Here is a 17,613-nt window from a genome sequence, read left to right as displayed (position 1 = left end):
AAAAAAAAAAAAATGAAAAATAAAGTCCGGGTAATGGGGGGAAGGGGGGGGGGGTAAATAAAATAGCGCAAATGCTACATTTTCCCATCAAAATTTCCTTTTTAAAAAATTTCCACGGGAGTGGGAGGGGATCCGATATGGTTATTTGAGATTAACAAGGGGTTCTGAGGCATGTTTTTGGAAATTTTATAATGTAGATTAAAAGAAATTGATTTTGCAGGGTGAAGGGGAGTCCGGACCCCCGTCCTCTAAATCCACGCATGTCCAGTGCAATACAATTTAGCAAAGCACATTTTCCAACTATACTCAGTTTGAATATTTTAATACAGTACACGTAACTACTAGTATTTCAACCTAAAATGGTTAATTTCTTTAAGGTTACATATGGTCAGGTGCTCTAACAATAGAACCATAATTAATTAAGTCACAAAGTTATTGTTGATTAAAAAAGGTTCGTTTTCCATTTGACCTTAGTAAGAATATGATAAAAATATGAAGCACAGACCAACGGAATTGAACTTTAAAAAAAAAGACACTATCTGATGATTTTGGGGGGAATATACGTTTAAATAAATTAATAGTATATTCCAAGTATTGAAGCTTACAAATCGATGTTATGTTAAATATATATTGTTTGGAACGATTTTTTGAAGAATCACCAGGTTTGTTGATATTTTTCTTCAGTATCTCATCCGTCCTGCTAAAGGCATTTTACACGCCTTACTCCTCCATCAGATCTCCCTTTTTTTCATTAAAATGGGTGAGTTTGAATTATATATCCAGCCCCCTCCTCCCAGCACCACCCCCTCTAACTGTAAATCAGCGTATGCCCTTAACACCAGATACATGATTGTATCCTTCATATCGACGAAACAACAATTTCCTGGTGTCAGCGCATATTACACAACTGGCATGGTCCTTGGATATACTTGAAGGAAGTGAAACGGAAGTACAACTATAACTGTACAGGCATAGCACACTTCTATTAATGTTAAGGAACACACGTGTGTTTTGATATGTGATACAAGTAAAGTAAGAACAAAAGCTGAAGTTATGGTGGCGTTGGGATTTGACAACCCTGTATTTTCCCAGTTTGTTTGCTATTCCATCCTTCTGATTCTCGAGACCATAGGTATCGCGCTATTGGTCATACGAATTCGAGTCAAACGGAAGGTATGCAAACTGTTTTTTCATTTGGAAATTTATTACCGTCCAACTTAAACATGTACAAACTATATAATGACATATATTTTTAATTTGCTCACTTTAATACTAACCTTATCTTGCCTCTTGTTTAAAATGTTAGCATATAGGTGTAATCAAATACTTTGACCATACCAAGGCTATGTACATTACATGTATTAAATGTTCTGATTTATAGTACATTTATTTTGTATTTCTTTTGTAGGTGTTTTCTTTTCCAGAAGACTGTTCGCAGTTTATTGTTGGAAAACACCATCTTAAGCCAACTGCCGATGATGCCCAAATCAAAAGGCTAAGAAGGTTTGTTTACATACATGTATCAGTTCATTTTTAAGATGCATATATAATTAAAGTGTTTTAATTACATTCATAATTTTTATGTATATTAAAGTTGCAGTAGACTATATAGTAAATATATGGGGATAAGGTATGACCATCTATACTAGTATTTATCAAAGAAGGAAGCCATGCAAAGCGCAACTGTCAAATCCTCCGTTGAAGGTCTTAACGATAACTCTTCTCTCGCCCCTGAATCTCTATACTTTTTTTTGCAGATGTCATTTAAATAATCTGGAAAACATAGTTCCTTTTGTGACGATTGGCCTTTTTTACGTCCTGACCGAACCGGATCCTTGGACAGCCGCTTTGTGCTTCCGGTCTTTTCTTGTGACGCGCGTTGTGCATAATATCGCTTTAATCCAGGCCCTGCCCCAGCCAACAAGAACTTTTTCCTACCTTGCTGGCGTGGTCATCTTATGTTTCATGAGTTTGTCAGTTTTTCAACGTGGCAAAATGTAGACCTGGCATAGCCGTTATTTATTTTCCTGGGGCCGAATAAACTATGATATTTCTTATTGAACGGGCGTTGTTGTTTCAAGGATTTAGCTTTGGTTCTTCTTTTTATTTACATTATGAATTTATTTTAAAAAAATTAAGAATTATTATTTTTAATTACTAGATTTTAAAGGGACTTGGACACGATTTGACTTAAAATTTTCAAATATTATTTTTCCATTTTCAATGTTTATATTGATAAATATATAAGTTTATAATGCTTTGTCAAAATTTGAAAGTGAAATGTCAAGTATTAAGCAAGATACAGAGTTCCTAATTCTTTGTTTTGTAAACAAAACTCGAATATTGTCATTTTTTACATATGTGTTGTATTGGTGAAAGTTTCAATCAAATGTATCTTTCTTTTGTTGATAATAGTATTTATGAAGATAATGAATTATAGTTTAAATTGTTTTTTAAAAATCATTTTGTCTAAGAAATGGTAATTCTCAACATTACATTTTTTGTAAACAACTATAAGACTCGAGCTTTGTTTACATAACAATCAATTCTTACCTCTGTATCTCGCTTGTAAATTGACTTTAACATTCAATATTTTGGTCAATCATTTAAAATACATCAGTAAACCATTTTATACATAAAAAATAAAAATAAAATTTTTGATCTCAAATCGTGTCTAAGTCCCTTTAAGTTATGAAGCTTTTCCCGATTGAAATATAAAAACAACGATAAAGACTTGCAAAATTTAATGCCGCTTCGTAAATTTGTAACACATGACTATAATATTGATTTACATTAAATACGCAACCTTTTTGGGTACTTGCCATTTAAGTGTCCAGTCAAATGCAGTCTAACGGTATTCAAATCCATCATGACAATTCCACCAAAGATGGCGGACATGATTGTTATGGCAACGATTCCGATACCACATGAGCTAATGCGTGAGTCTGTGACGGAGATTTTCTGTCTGATGGCAATGGACGTGTTTTTGGGTGGAATTCGTATATTCTCTACAATCTTTTCTATTTTCTCCGTCAGATTGATCGTCTGTGTCACTTTCTGTAGCCTGCATTCACATCTCTCAGAATCTGGAATCCGAAATTGAAAACGTTTTTTGATGACGCCATTCATGTGTTTGTATATTCAATATAATTAATAATTCATGTCAAAGGAACTGAAATCTATCTTGGAAGAGAGCTATTTTAGGCGCACCTCAATATTTCCACTCCCCACCGCAAAAGCAAATTCTATAATTAAACTGTTACTCCGGTAACAATTGTTTTGTTTTGTTGAAAACCCAATGACTTCTCCATTAAACCTCTCTGAAATTCTCTAAGTCACCTTAAATTATCTCTTAATTCGTATTTGATATGTTCGATTGTAGAATAATTTTTGATGCAAGATATTAATGTACTGGACTAGGGCCCGATTCGACTATATTCTATGTATTTTATGCCAATCAACTGAGGATTAAATATTCCAAATTCCGGGAGAAAACCAATGAATAGGACAATACTAGATTCAAAGCAAATGGAAAAAAAGTCATCGTACTGTTTATTGAACATGCTTATTAAAGGGGCTTTGATTTACTACAGTATTTATTGTTTTACCTGTTTCCAGCTTTCCGTGTGCATTATTACAAAATCGTCGGACGTCAACACACCGACTGACCGGACGCAGGGAACAGGAGAAATCCTGACGGGCCTCTGTTCCCGATGTCTGCAGATTTGCTGGAAATCCGAATTGATATTTCAAATAGATTTGCACAGAAAAGATATTATTGGTTTGGTGGCTTACAAAGACGCCATAATTACTCAATAGTTACGGTAACACGTCAAATAACCTTAAAAACCCACCAAGCATATAAATTGTATTTATAATATTTATAGCGAGCGCAGCTCGCCGGCGCGCAGCGCCGGCTAGCGAAGCGCCGGCTAGCGAAGCGAGCTCTAAGAACCAGTGTGCGCGGGAAAAAGAACGAGCCAAACCTACAGTTCATCAAACAAATTTTTTTGTCTACGTCCCATAATGCTCTCTAATGTTCTCACCCGTGGTGCTATGCCAAAAATGGCCGACTTTTAACTCGTAATTTACGGTGACTTAAAGTTTGAAGACACGTTTTGAGTATCGCATATGCTTTGGTGAGACTCAAAGATTTGTTACATGCTTCCATACCTTCGTATTGAGTCGAGAAACGTAAACACATGGATGACGTCACAGTGCACTCGCGCTATATTTCCCGCGATAAATTTAGAGGTGGATCAAACATCTGTAATGCGTGTACTAGCTATTTCAGTATAGATTGCGATACCTGCCTCATTGGCATATGATTTGTTTTTATTTTTTTTTAATATAGAGATTTTATATATAGAGCCATACTTTACTGTCATATCGATCCATTTTTAAAGTAATTGTGCATGCATGTACAGTAGGCAGGTAAGTGTATGAGTAGGGAGGAAATAAACAATAGGACATTTTGATCTAAATAAAAAGGAATAAAAGAAAAAATAAACAGGTAAAAAAATATGTAGATATTGCATATAGTCAGACCATTAAATTTAAAAGTCGGAAATTACACACCTACAAACAGGTACTGGGCTCTCTCTCTCTCTCTCTCTCTCTCTCTCTCTCTCTCTCTCTCTCTCTCTCTGGGTAGGGGGTTGCGCTGTATGTATCGTAACCATTAAAATTAGTACCTTTGGCATACTTATTGTAGAGCAATACTCTCTCAAAAATTCCTTGACGTTCGTTGATACCTAAATAAAACTATAAGTTGACAATGATGCAAGGCACAGTATGTGTAATTCTTGCTGCGCTCGCCAGAACGGTAGCACCGTAAAACATATTATATAAGTTAACCGATTTTCTTCTATTAAGTACAATCTATGATATATGCAGTTGGATACCCTGGATTTCACAGCGTCTAATAAATAAACGGTGAACAGGCGACGGTCGATGGTGTTTATCCAACCGGAACAGGTTCTCCCCCGTCATCAGTCCACATGTCTGTGTGACGTCATTGAAATTAAAACCCAAGCATCGGTGGCCATTGTTTGAGACAAATCTCTCACACTCGCTCTGGCATTCGGAAACACTACCGTTTGTCAAGTGGTGTGATGCCACGATATTACCAAACGCCCTTGGTATGACGTCATATAAACAATGGTCTGAAACAGCGAAAAAAGGTACATGTATAGTTTATCTCGATTAATATGATCTTTTTTTTTTAAATTATCTACATTTAAGCCTATCTTTCTCTTTCCTTTAAAAATGCCTTTACGAAACAAGGGTGAGAAAAATGAAGAAATTTTGCCGCCATCTTACTTTGAAGCTCCTGGCAAAGAAACTTTTTCTTTGACAGAACACAGTCTGATGTCCCAAACTTTATCTCACGGGTATTCTCCAAACTGATATATCCACAATATCGGTGACTAGAAGAAACACTTAAACCCGAAACTGCCATTGTCGGCTGCTGGCATGAACTTGCCCATTTGAGAGTAGACCCAGTGTCCGGAATCGTAGCGTGAAGACCTGTCCAAAACCGGAGATCCCTATAAACAAATGTGATTCTCCATCAAAAGGAACTTAATTTCTTCTTTGAATCAGATAGAAATATTTAACAATGCCTTGGACTTTCAGTAGGATGTAACTATCTATTTCTTGCTTCAAAACAATTAGTTAAAAATGATGCGGTTCCAAGCGAAACATGCAATGATTGCGTAAGTCTTAGCTCAAAAGCCAGACAATTCATGTTGATTTCAAAAAGCCATAACTGAGGGGCCAGCAATGAAATAGACCAGGCCTACGTCACATTGCTGTTTGTCACAACTACCGAAAGTCCAAGCTCTTGTTAAAATGGTTCTATATAAAAAAAAAACTCAATTCATTCACAAGCAGAAAAAATATATATAATTTTATCATTCTGGATTGACAATGACTTCGAACGCAGTTTATAACTCAATTTACTTTCATTCATTTGGGTTCTGTAGTGTTATATATTTAAAGACGTATATTTACAAGGATATTTTCAAAGCTTTTTGAATGCCGGTCATCCTCTCTAATCCATATTGTGATACCTCAATATGATTATTCTACATAACAAGACATCTGATTGGTTCTAGACAATCACGTGCCAGGGCATGCAATAAAACTTCATATATTTCCCGGTAATCGTCATATTCTTCATCCTATTTTACCCCCTCGAATTTTCATTCCATGCTTATAAAAAAATCCTGAGGATGAACATACGATGCAATTAAATGATAAGTTCTATTTAAAAAATCGTTTTAAATCCCTTTTATTTCAGAAACTGTAATAGAAAAAACCGGTAAACATTATATAACTACGTTATTGCTTTACAAGAATTGAAAAACGTTAGAAACTGATGTATTTTAAATTATTACCTGTCGTTCGGTATAATAAATAATTTATTGCTTGCATGGACGCTCGGGAAATACGAGTATGAAGATGATTTATTCCCCCAGAAAAATCATATTTCACTCGGGCGTTGCCCTCGGGGAATAAGAATTTCTGGGGGAATAAATCTTCATATTTCCCTCATAATCGTGCAATAAATGTATAATAAGCAAGTGTGGTTGATTTGTACAAAACAGAGGTCACGTGACGCACAGGTACCACAGGTGCAATTGAAATCTTAAACTTACTTTACGGATTGCCACGGCTCTTTGTGGAAGAAGTAGAGTAATGCATCCCGTCTCTCTTGTGTGTCGGCGGTCAGCAGTGATTGGTTGACGGACTGACAGAAACTGTGGGCTTCATTCCAAGTGACGGTGGAGGTGTGTAAAGTGACTTTGGCAGTGATGGGGGTGGTTGCACTACTTTGTGAAACTAAAGAAAGGTCGAGTAAAGCAGTAACATAGTTATTTAATGTTTACCGGTATATAAGTTTACGGTTTAATTCATTAATTAAGATATGTAATGGAAAAGATTGACGTATCAAAAGCATGCAGTTAGTTTTATTTCGTCAGTATAAAAAGGAAAAATCTAGATCTAATGCTCGAATGCTTAGGATATAATTTAAGCATGTACAAAGCGCCTCTAGAAAAACAATTTTTTTTAAAACTTTTATCAACCGTACATGTATCTGATTATAAATGAGATCTAGCTTAATTAATGAAAAAACATAATATACTTGTATACAGTTCAGACTAGCCCATGCATGTACCAGCTTTAAGAGTGATTATATTTTGTAAAGAAATTGAGAAATTCATCTTCTGATTAATTAATTAATTAATTAAGGCAAATGCTTACGCACTGGTTTATATAATTATTCTCTTTGTCTAATAATGTATACAATCTAAAATCAGCGGGGCATGCAGAAGAAAATCAGTTACCGAGATATCCGATAATGAAAATCAGTTGCATTTTGTCTCTGAAAGAAATAAAAAATTACACTGTAGAAGAGAGAGAGAGAGAGAGAGAGAGAGAGAGAGAGAGAGTGTCTCACCTTGGTATACATATGTGTATCTGGTATCTGAGTGGATCGACACACCCGGTATATATATTGACATGGCCAACAAGAACGGCGGTCGAGAATGGCGGTCGATAATTTCTAAAAAAAATTTGCAGGCCAATATCGTGATTTAGAATTTTTAAAGATTAAAAATTATTATGCATATAGAGACATGTACAGTGAGGTTGCCTTTACCGAATCACTAAGTAAATTCGCGTTGATAGTACGTAACCAAGCCCGAGTTAAATTCATAATACAACGTTGTTTTATTGTACCATACTTGACTCATAACATCATATATTTCTTTCCCAACAACCAATGATTAAACAAAAATTATCGCTGTACTTTGATGAACGATGTTTTCTCCTTTAGCGGATCATTTTCTCCATTACCGAATCACGTGATATACAGCCGATTATTTTTTTGTTAGGGACAGTGTCGAAATATTTTTTTAAGTTTTAATATGCTTTAAAGCATGAATAAGAAAAATGGAAAGACTAATAATTTTTTTCATTTTGAGTGAAGTGTTCATTTTATTGAACCCGACAATTCATGAAAAAATAACAAAGAATTCAACGGTAAAAAAAATTACTGCATGATTTGTTAACTTTGATCCACCAATTTATTAAAAATCATTTAGTTTTTAGTCGATCATTGTAAGTCATCAATATTGTTAATTTTATGAGATACATGTATATGAACATCTTTTCATGAAATTACAAAGAAATATACACGTAAATGGATCGAGAAAAAACCGAAATACGACATACGAAGGGTTTTCCCAAAGCATAGACAAGTGACGGTATTCAGTTCATAGAACTCACAGAATGATGAAGTTTGTGTCGCAACGGGTTTAATTTATTTGCAATGAAATTATGTGTCGATATTAATTAAATACTGTAGCAGATTGGGTTTTTATAACATATATGTACTACATCATAGATTTTTCATGCGGAGCAACGACACTTAAAAATAAAATAAAATAAACATATACTAAAATTAGAATAAGCATATAGCAACTTTAAGAATATCGCGAGGAAAATAACTCATCGAATAAAAGATTTAAAAAAGAAGAAAAAATTGAATTTAAATTTCTGCATTGTTTTTTTTTTATTTATTAAAAAAAATTAGCCATTTCGAATTTTTAAAAGATTTTTTAGCACGTATGTTAGAAAAGTTGAAGTTTGAATACATAACGGTAACTAATTATAAAAAAGGGTTTTAAAAGATTTAGAAGCATATCCTAGGGCGATTTTAAAGTAAACAAAATAAAATACACAAAATTGCCTAGAAATGTGTTTAATGATTGTATAGTTAAGCAACCAAAAAACAAAAACAGGACCCAGTATTGACATCCAGCAAAAAAAAAAAAAAAAAGAAGAGAGAAATGGACGAACAAATACCGGGAAGACAGACGTTTTGAATCGGCGATCATTTGCACTATGAAATATTTTAAAACAAATCTAGAAATGTATAGTGGATGACTGAATGTGCAAGCTGGATAGGTGTTCAAGGAAAATAAATATTTTCAGGATTGACCTGTACATGTATGGAATCAGCGATCGTTTGCCACGGTACTTATGAAATATTTTTAAAACACAATTAAAAATGTTTAGTGAATCTGCAAACTGGATCCATGTTCAAGGAAAATTATATTTTTTAGGAAATAAACTACTAAATGTCATCGAATAACGAATAACTTTAATTTGTAAGGCATGCTGGTTTTTAAATCAATAAATATCCGTATTAATACAGGGAATTGGGGAAACCAAAATATGGTTGAAATCATTATCAAATGGAAAAACGTTCTAGAAAATGGGAATGAAATGTGTTTTTAAAATCTTTTATTGTTGTTTCTCGTTTTTTTTAATTGAAGCAGATGTGCAAATAATCGTAGCGGTATCAATTAATTTTGACATGACCCCTCCGTGATCCCCGCATCTCGGTGATTCGTTATTGGAACCCTGACTACCCACAACATTATAGCTAATATAATTATTCTCTGATTAAGAAATTGTTTGACGCTTTCAGTGCTTGTAGACAGATAATTTTATTAAACATTTGTACCAAATATGCTTACATACAATGAGCCGTTCACATCAGAGCTCAACCGAAAAGTGAAAGTAGTCAGCTGCACGCATGCTTTTTGTCTGCGTCTTCAAAAAGCTTGTTCATGTTTGTTTCGAAATTACGACATAAAACAATATAAAATTTAATAATTTCGTGATGAATAATTAAAACAAGAATAACTCTACATAACAGGATATGTTAAGTTAAGTATTGAACCCTTAATAGAAAAATACAGAATTGTTTATCTGAAAGTGATTCGTTAATGGAGACGATTCGTTAATGGCAACCTCACTGTACTGTTTGACATAAATTTAGGTTATCAATCTAAGGTTATTATATTTGAATTCTCTTTGAATAGGAACCTGTTTACTGGAAAAAACAACAAATTAAGTTAAAACAATTGGAATGTTATATAGTTAATTAATTATCTTATCTATAGCTTATAACAGTTTGAAAATTAGTTGTTTGATATCTAATACTACTTGTCTGGTTTTAAATTTACCGCCATAACTTCCCGGAATCATCCGAAAGCGTTGCATTATGGGTAAATATCTTCGAAGCGTGCATGATCAAGGAAAAAATCGAAAGAAGGGCGTCATTATGAAATTATGATGGATATTTAGGGTGAAAAAACAGAGATCAATTGTTGTTGGAAGAGACCTGTTGATTAAGGTAAGTTTTCATCAATGCTAAAACATTTTAAAAGCGACTTGAAGCAAGAAATATAAAATTACGGGCGATAACTTCAAAGCTGTTTCGATGATGGCGATTGTGTGGTTAACTGCCCTTGTAGTCGGTGGGCAAGGGCGACAATTGAACGTGTTTCTATCCCAGCTGAACGGCGTTTGAACAGTGCAGTAGATTATGAATGTAATTATAAGTGATAGGAAAAGATGTATTTTCAGATTTATGGATATGTAGCATGAAAATGACATGTTCATATTCTTTTGTTTCCGCTTGCTATTTCAACATGGCGGAAAATTTATGCTCAATTCGAGCCAAGCCGGTTGACGAATCGGCAATCGCCATGGATGCGCAGCAATGCATCTGCTTAATTGCTACTGTATTCTTCCTTGATCAAATAAAGAGATTTCGTTTTATACCTTACATCGGTTTTTTCACATTTGATTTGTTCATTTTGATTAGACTTCGAGTGGTATTTTTTTTCACTGAAATTACCATGAATAATGTAGGTCATGGGTCACAGTTCATAGACACCATGTGACAAGTGCGGTTTGTAAGAATATCAATAAATAAACGATATGTAATAATCATCATGATAAAAAAAAATATGAAGGGAAAAACATGCATATGGATTATTTATTACATGAATTAAAATTTGAATTTTTTTTTTCAAAGGATGGAAAATATAAATGAACCAAGCCCTAATGTCGGTATATCAACTGGAAAATCTGATGAGGTAAATAATGATTCTATGGTTTATCCATCAACATTAAAAATATTTCAAGAAATCAAAAAGAAACATTCGGGCATCTGTCATGGTTAAACATTTCCCATTTGGAAATTATATCATTTGCAAATGTATTAAGTTTTTCCAAAGTGAATTATTTTGATAAAATATCATGCAATTAAAAAAAAAAATAAAGGGGTTAATATCCTCTTTTATGGCCTTTTATGGCCTTTTATTTGTAATATGTACAGAATTAGCATACTATTAAGAATTTTATATGCAAGATTAGAATTTGCATACTATTAAGAAATTTATATGCAATTTAACAATTTTCAGCACCCATTTACATTGTACACTTCTGAGTTCACTAGATACATGTATGAAATTCGTTTGCTTTTGATTTGATTTTGGTATAAGTGATGATTCTCTCTACCCCTTTTTTATTCATCTAGACTTGCACTACTGTTGCCGACAGCATCTTGGCAGGAATTCCAGTGACTGCATCCAATGGTTTTTCAGATGCTCCAGTTGACATAAATCCAGAAGTAATGTCCACAGAATCAGAAAATCCCCAAACTACTGTATTAGGTACATATTTTATGTAACTTTTAATTTTTGTATTGTTTGTTATAATTTTGCAAGCAGGTAAGAGTATGAACCAGTTTATCCAAATAGTGTGCCTTTTATAATTGGTTTTGGAAACTTTCAGATCATTTGACTAATGATTTTCATTTAAACATGTTGCCCAGTAAAAAATAAAAAAAATTAAGTCCAAGTACTCTTTGTATTAACAGTCAAAAGGTATTTCATATATATAATCCTGTTATAATAAACTTTTAAGTATTAATACCTTTGTCAAAAAAGTCCGAATTCAATTTTCAGAAACAGTAACTCTAGTCACAGAACCTGCTGTGGCACAGCTCCCTGACACAGTGGCCATGACACAAGACCTGGAACAGTACATGCAGCAGACACAGGAGTCCATGCTGATGACCACCACAGAACAGGATGTTGTAGCAGAAAAGTCCGAGGTGGAGGAGGGGTCCCCCAGTGTCCAGCAAACAGAGACAGTCCCTGCAGCTGAAAGTGCACAAGGTACACAGCCTTCTATAACTCTTTGTTCATCTTACATATTTTGCAAAATATTTGCTTCAGGTTAACTGGTTGTTTATGACAAGTCTCCTTGATTTCCAGTTTTTATGCAAAAAATTTTTAAGGGGTTCAAAAGATTTGTATGAAATGTTGTACTGATAAACAAGAATTTTTTTCTTCTATGTATGATATAAAAAATGATTTTCTGTTATGGGAAAATGATTTAATATAAAATAGAGAATTTCATTGGTTTTACAGAAGGCGACATTGAGGATCTTGTAAGCACAAATGTCCTTATACAGGTTACCAGTGGTAAGTTTTAGTCAAAAGATTTTACGAAACATTGAACTGTTAAAAAGGAATTTTTTTAGCTCCATGTAAAACAATTTGTTTTGGAGGAATAAAAAAAGCAATGATATTCTACATTAAAAACAATATGATGTCTAATATTTTGTAAAAACTATGTATTTTTCTAATATGATTTGTAGATGGAGGTGTAGTTCCTATTGTACAATCAACTGACATTGAAAAAGAGGTTTGTTTGTTAAAGACTTTGTATACTTTTGATTTTGATGGATTTTTTTAATGAAAATAATCTTTTTAAACAATCATAATGATTTTGTTCTTTTATTTCACATTTAAAGTTTTGATATTTTTATTTTCTTTCATCTTTGTAGGAGACTAATGGAACAGAAAAGAATGAAAATGTGGAACAAGACAAAGTTGAGCTGGAAACGACAGAGAAGGAAACCCCTGAACCAGAAGCTGAAGGGACTTTGGAGGAATTTATCATGGAACAAGGTACAGGAGATGAAAGTGAGGTAGTAACACCTGATGCAGAAGATAATCAACAGGAAATGAATACTGAAAATGAAAACGCAGATGATGTGGAGTCTGCTGATGACAATGGTGTCAATATTGATGATGACAAAATGGAGGAGGCTGTGGATGAAGAGTTAGAGGCAGAAGAAGATGTAGATGAAGGTGAAACAGCAGAAGAAATAAAAGAAGAGGAGGAAGTGGAGAAGGAAGCGGAGGAAGAGGAAAGTAAGACACAAGTAGAAGCACCCACCAAGTCTTACCCCAAGCGTAGTGGAAAAGGAAATCAAAATATTGAAGAGGTGGAGGAGGAGCAACAAAGTTCTGATGAAGGTGTTCAGGAAATTGAGCAGCCAACCAGGGGAAGAGGTAGGAGGTCTACTGCTGCGGAGTCTGATAAAGATACATCTGTTTCAGAGACACCTGAACCCAAATCTAGAGGGCGTGGAAGACCTCCAAAGGAGAGTAAATCCACTCCAGTTTTGAATGAATCTGAACCAAAAAAGAGAGGACGCAAGTCTTCTCTAAAAGATACAACTGTTGAAGACAGCACAGATGAAGTAACCCCATCAAAAGGTAGAGGTAGACCCAAGAAAAATCAATCAGAAGTGGAGGAAACCACACCTGTTGTAAAATCTGGAAGGCGTGGTAGAGGAAGACCAAAGAAGCAAGTTCAAGAGGAGGAAGAGGAGGATGAAGAAGAAGAGCAGGAGGAGGAGGTAGAAGAAGAAGAAGAAATGGTTGAAGATGATGAAGAGATAGAAAAAGAAGAACCTGTAAAGAAAGGTAGAGGAAGACCTAAGAAGAAGGCTCAAGGAGATGAAGAGCCAGTTAGGAAGGGAAGAGGTAGACCCAAAAGACAAGCTAAAGAAACTGTTGATGAAGAGGAAGAGGAGGTTGAAAATGAGGAACCTAAGTCTGCCAAACGTGGAAGAGGTCGTCCCAAAAAGCAAACTGACAGCGATGTTGAATCTACTCCAAAAATAACAAGAAAAACCATGAAAGAGGAGACAGAAACTCCCAGCAGTGAAACTAAGAGACGTGGCAGAGGAAAAAAGAACCAGAGTACATACAAAGATGAAGATTTAGAAATGGAAGTGGATGATGTACCAATTGAACTAAGTGAAGATGAAGAAGAAGAGGAGGAGTTTGAGGAAACAAAGAAAAGGAGAGGCAGACCCCCGAAGTCTGCAGATGATAAAACTCCTAAAGGAAGAGGAAGACCAAGAAAAGTAGACACTGAAGAAAAAACTCCCAAAAGAACACCAACTGTCACTGCCACATTATCTAAAAAACGCAGCAGAGGAGATGATGACACTGAATCTCAGGAAACCACAACTGATGACGCACCCACTCCTGCGAAGAAACAGAAAGGGCAGACAACTGAAACTACTACATCTGATGCCTCCACTGGACCAAATGTTGCTTCTATTAAATTCGAGCAGTCTGAAGCAGGGCCATCCACTTCCAAGAGTTCTTTGTTAAAAGATCCCAACCAAAGTTCTCTTCAAACTGGTGATGTCTATGACTTCGATCAAATTGACATTGACAACATCATGACCGCACAGCCTGGATCAGCAAAAGACTCTCAAGGCACTCAAACAAATTTTGTAGAAGTTGAATTGATTGAGGAATCTCCTGGTAAACGATCGGTCTTGACACAAACAGATCCTAAACTGAAGAAGAAAAAGATAGGTCCCATAGCTCAAGATATGGAGACAAGTATTGATGAAGATTTTGATTCCCCAAAGAAGAGGAGAGGGAAAAGGGAAGAGGATGTAGGGTTGTTCGAAGAAATGGAGAACAAAAGAAGAGGTATAAGGAATACAGAGGAAGCCCTTAATTGTCCTTTCTGTGACAAAGCTTTTATTGGATTGGTAAAACACATTAAGGGGAAACACAAAGATGAGACTGATTATGAAGAGGAGATGAGAAATGCCAAGTGGAGAGAAAAGATCATGAGAGTTTCAGTCCAAGGCTCTGTGGAAGAAGGAGAGCAGTGCCCTGAATGTGGCAAAGTGGCCAAGAACATCAAGAGGCATATGGAGCTTCACCAGCAAAACAGAATGCAAATTCCATGTCCAATCTGTGGAAAGGTGGTGCTCAAGACAGGAATGAGTTCGCACATGAGAACTGTCCACTCTGGACGTAAGCCCTACAAATGCCCTCATTGTGACTATGCTTCTGCGTTCAGAGGAAACCTGAATACGCATTTAAAAGGAATGCATCTTCACACCAGGCAGTATCTCTGCACTACTTGCAAGGCTGCATTCAAGACCCTTGGAGCACTGATAGGACACACTAAGAGAGTCCACGAAGGCTGGAAATCACCCAATCAAAAAATCTTTATCTGCTCAGTGTGTGAAAAAAGATTCACTAAGAAATATCATGTGGATCGCCACATGTTAATCCACACTGGAGAAAAGCCACACAAGTGTGGAGACTGTGGCAGATGCTTCAACAACAAGTCCAACCTTATGTCCCACATTCAGCTGGTTCACAAGAAGCTGTCGCCCTATCAGTGTGATATGTGCCACGAGACATTCAAGAGGAAGAAGATGCTTCTGGAACACATAGGACGCATCCATGTCACTGCCGGTGAGGCGGCTCAGGCCATCATCAGGAAGTTTGAGCTGACTGAAGAGGTAGAGGAAGATGATCTCTTGGACGATTCTGAAGAAGAGGAGGAAGAAGAACAGGAAGGAGAGGTAATTTCCTTTCAGCCAATTTCACGAAATGTCAACGTTTTTTGTTAGAATGAATAATTGAATCCTTGATATATTCTCATAAATCTTTTTTGCTTGTATCTAAATATTAAATTTGTTAACTGTACACATATACACAAAACATGTTTTGCATTCATGAACAGATTGCTGAAGGACAGACCTATGTGACAGTGGCTGGAGCAGAAGGGGACTACCACACAGCTGTTGTGAGTGACCCGTCCCAGATCCTGTCTGGACAGGCCCTGACCACGCTACAGAATGATGCTGGCCAGGAGACCATCATCATCGTACAGAGTGCCGATGGGACCGAGAACGCGACCCACGCCATTGTTGACCAGGACGGAACTGTGCAGTACATCATGCAGCAGCCTGACCAAGCCCAGCCAGCCGAAGGGGAGCAGGTGTTCACTGAAATTCAGCAGCAGTAGAAGGAGCCCAGTGATTCCACTGTCTTTTGTTGGTGTTTGTCTGTGGTTTGCATGAAAATGATGAATATATCACTCTAGGACATTTAAAAAAGCCCCAGTTTTTATTGTGAGAAAGAATTTGATGAATGAAAGTTGAGGGTATTTTTCCTTGAGACAAATTTCTGGTTGACTAGTTGGACTTTTTTTTTATTCCTATGAGAAAAAAAGTTTTTTTGTACAATTGATTATGAAATTTGAAAGTGAAAAGTTGCTGAAGAACAAAATCATATTGTTGTGCATAATAATGTGTGTTGTAAGATTTTATCATGTTAACTTGGTATCGACACTCCTATAATCATGTTGAAAATTGTTGGTGAGTGGGTTTGGTCGGGTATTTTTGATGGATTTTAATGTCATTTTGGCACAAATTCGTTTTACTTTAGCATGGTCTATTTTTGATCAGATTGAATGAAATACCCTCTTGTACAATGCAGATAGTATTATAATGCAGTTTGAAGTCATTTTGTGTCTGTGATGAGTTTTGTGAAAACTGTGTCAAGGATTTATAGCTGACGGTGAACAAGCTTTGTTGAAAGGTGTACAAAGTACAAAAAAACTATGACCAATAGGTTGTTGTAAGCAAGGATTTGAAGTAATATGTGCATATATAATCTTGTATATGTTACATGGAAATCGTTCAAGTATTTTTCTTGTCCAGGGGTAGATAATCTAAGGATATGGATGGGCGTAGACTTTTTTGTCTAAAAGCAAAATCTACATTAATGCTGTATCAATCGGATGAGATAAAATCCACGCTACCTGCCTCACAATCGTTTTATTGTTTCAACAAATATTTTATCAGTTTATGGATATAATCCATTTACATATGTTTTTCATTGAGTCTGCTGGTTTCTTTGTTTTGTTAATGTATGAGAGATTCGGGATGGGGGTCAGGGTTGAGATGGGAATTTGTATAAAACATTCCTGTGTATTATTTTCATCAATTTATTGTTAGAGATGTATGAAAATTTAAACATGGATCAAACACTTCAATTTTGCTATAAACTAGAGTATTGTCTTGTGAAATTATTTGATATAAAGAATTGAATTCTGTTGTCACTGTCTGAAACTATTCATTTGTGTGGAATCAAGATGTGGAGATTTTCTTCCTGTTGATTTTAGGTTGTAAATAATCTTTGTAGACAAAATAAAATATTTGACTTGCATATAGATCTTGTACCCACCGATAATATTTGTAAACATTTTTCAAGAGTAGAATGGAATAAACACATAATATATATATATATATATATTGTTTATTTTAATTTTTAGGTCACCTGAGTCGGTCAGGTGACCTATTGCAAAAAAATCTAAATGAATGAATATGACGTCTATAAAGCCGTTGACCAAAATTATGAAATCCATGACCCCTGTGTCAGGGGTTCGGGCCCTAGGATAGGGCCAATATGGCCATATAGTAAAAATGTATTAAATCTTTAAAAATCTTCTCTTCTCCCATATGTACTTGAGAAAAACTACATTTCTACCTAATTTGTGAAGTTCATGATCCCTGGGTAGGGTCTTCAGGCCATATGGCGTGGCCAATATGGCCGAATA

The 17,613-nt window shown here is 35.4% G+C and overlaps 2 protein-coding genes across 4 annotated transcripts; one reads left to right on the top strand and one right to left on the bottom strand.

Moving 5' to 3' along the window:
• Positions 1-959: 959 nt before the first annotated feature.
• On the top strand, positions 960-16,242 carry LOC128192856 (enolase-phosphatase E1-like). Of its 3 annotated transcripts, XM_052865858.1 has the most exons (9): positions 960-1,173; positions 1,409-1,503; positions 10,901-10,961; positions 11,405-11,540; positions 11,835-12,047; positions 12,303-12,356; positions 12,533-12,579; positions 12,722-15,571; positions 15,733-16,242. In XM_052865858.1, the coding sequence occupies exons 1-9, from the start codon at positions 1,054-1,056 to the stop codon at positions 16,015-16,017; spliced, it is 3,861 nt and encodes a 1,286-aa protein (XP_052721818.1). In that variant the 5' UTR covers positions 960-1,053; the 3' UTR covers positions 16,018-16,242. The 3 variants fall into 3 exon arrangements, with proteins under 3 accessions (XP_052721818.1, XP_052721817.1, XP_052721816.1); XM_052865857.1 differs by lacking the exons at positions 960-1,173; positions 1,409-1,503 and adding an exon at positions 10,057-10,213; XM_052865856.1 differs by lacking the exons at positions 960-1,173; positions 1,409-1,503 and adding an exon at positions 10,261-10,411.
• On the bottom strand, positions 2,002-7,588 carry LOC128192857 (uncharacterized). The gene is made up of 7 exons (XM_052865859.1): positions 7,466-7,588; positions 7,353-7,390; positions 6,663-6,846; positions 5,323-5,549; positions 4,905-5,165; positions 3,609-3,728; positions 2,002-3,086 (listed from the first exon to the last, which is right to left on the bottom strand). Exons 2-7 carry the CDS (start codon positions 7,381-7,383, stop codon positions 2,794-2,796), a joined length of 1,116 nt encoding a protein of 371 aa, XP_052721819.1. The 5' UTR covers positions 7,384-7,390; positions 7,466-7,588; the 3' UTR covers positions 2,002-2,793.
• Positions 16,243-17,613: the final 1,371 nt, after the last annotated feature.

Source organism: Crassostrea angulata, chromosome 7 (genome assembly GCF_025612915.1).
Source record: "Crassostrea angulata isolate pt1a10 chromosome 7, ASM2561291v2, whole genome shotgun sequence".
NCBI lineage: Eukaryota > Metazoa > Mollusca > Bivalvia > Ostreida > Ostreidae > Magallana > Magallana angulata.
Note: the sequence above shows the minus strand (reverse complement) of the source record. Positions and strands in the feature narration are given on the sequence as shown.

Bases quoted from the DNA above. Each gene is read 5' to 3' on its own strand.
- LOC128192856 (XM_052865858.1), top strand. From the start codon at position 1,054: ATGGTGGCGTTGGGATTTGACAACCCTGTATTTTCCCAGTTTGTTTGC. The intron at 11,541-11,834 runs GTACATATTTTA...TTCAATTTTCAG, and splicing joins TCCCCAAACTACTGTATTAG to AAACAGTAACTCTAGTCACA. The intron at 12,357-12,532 runs GTAAGTTTTAGT...TATGATTTGTAG, and splicing joins CCTTATACAGGTTACCAGTG to ATGGAGGTGTAGTTCCTATT.
- LOC128192857 (XM_052865859.1), bottom strand. From the start codon at position 7,383: ATGCAACTGATTTTCATTATCGGATATCTCG. The intron at 6,847-7,352 runs GTAACTGATTTT...ACCTTTCTTTAG, and splicing joins TTTCATTATCGGATATCTCG to TTTCACAAAGTAGTGCAACC. The intron at 5,166-5,322 runs GTAAGATGGCGG...TCGCTGTTTCAG, and splicing joins TCTTTGCCAGGAGCTTCAAA to ACCATTGTTTATATGACGTC.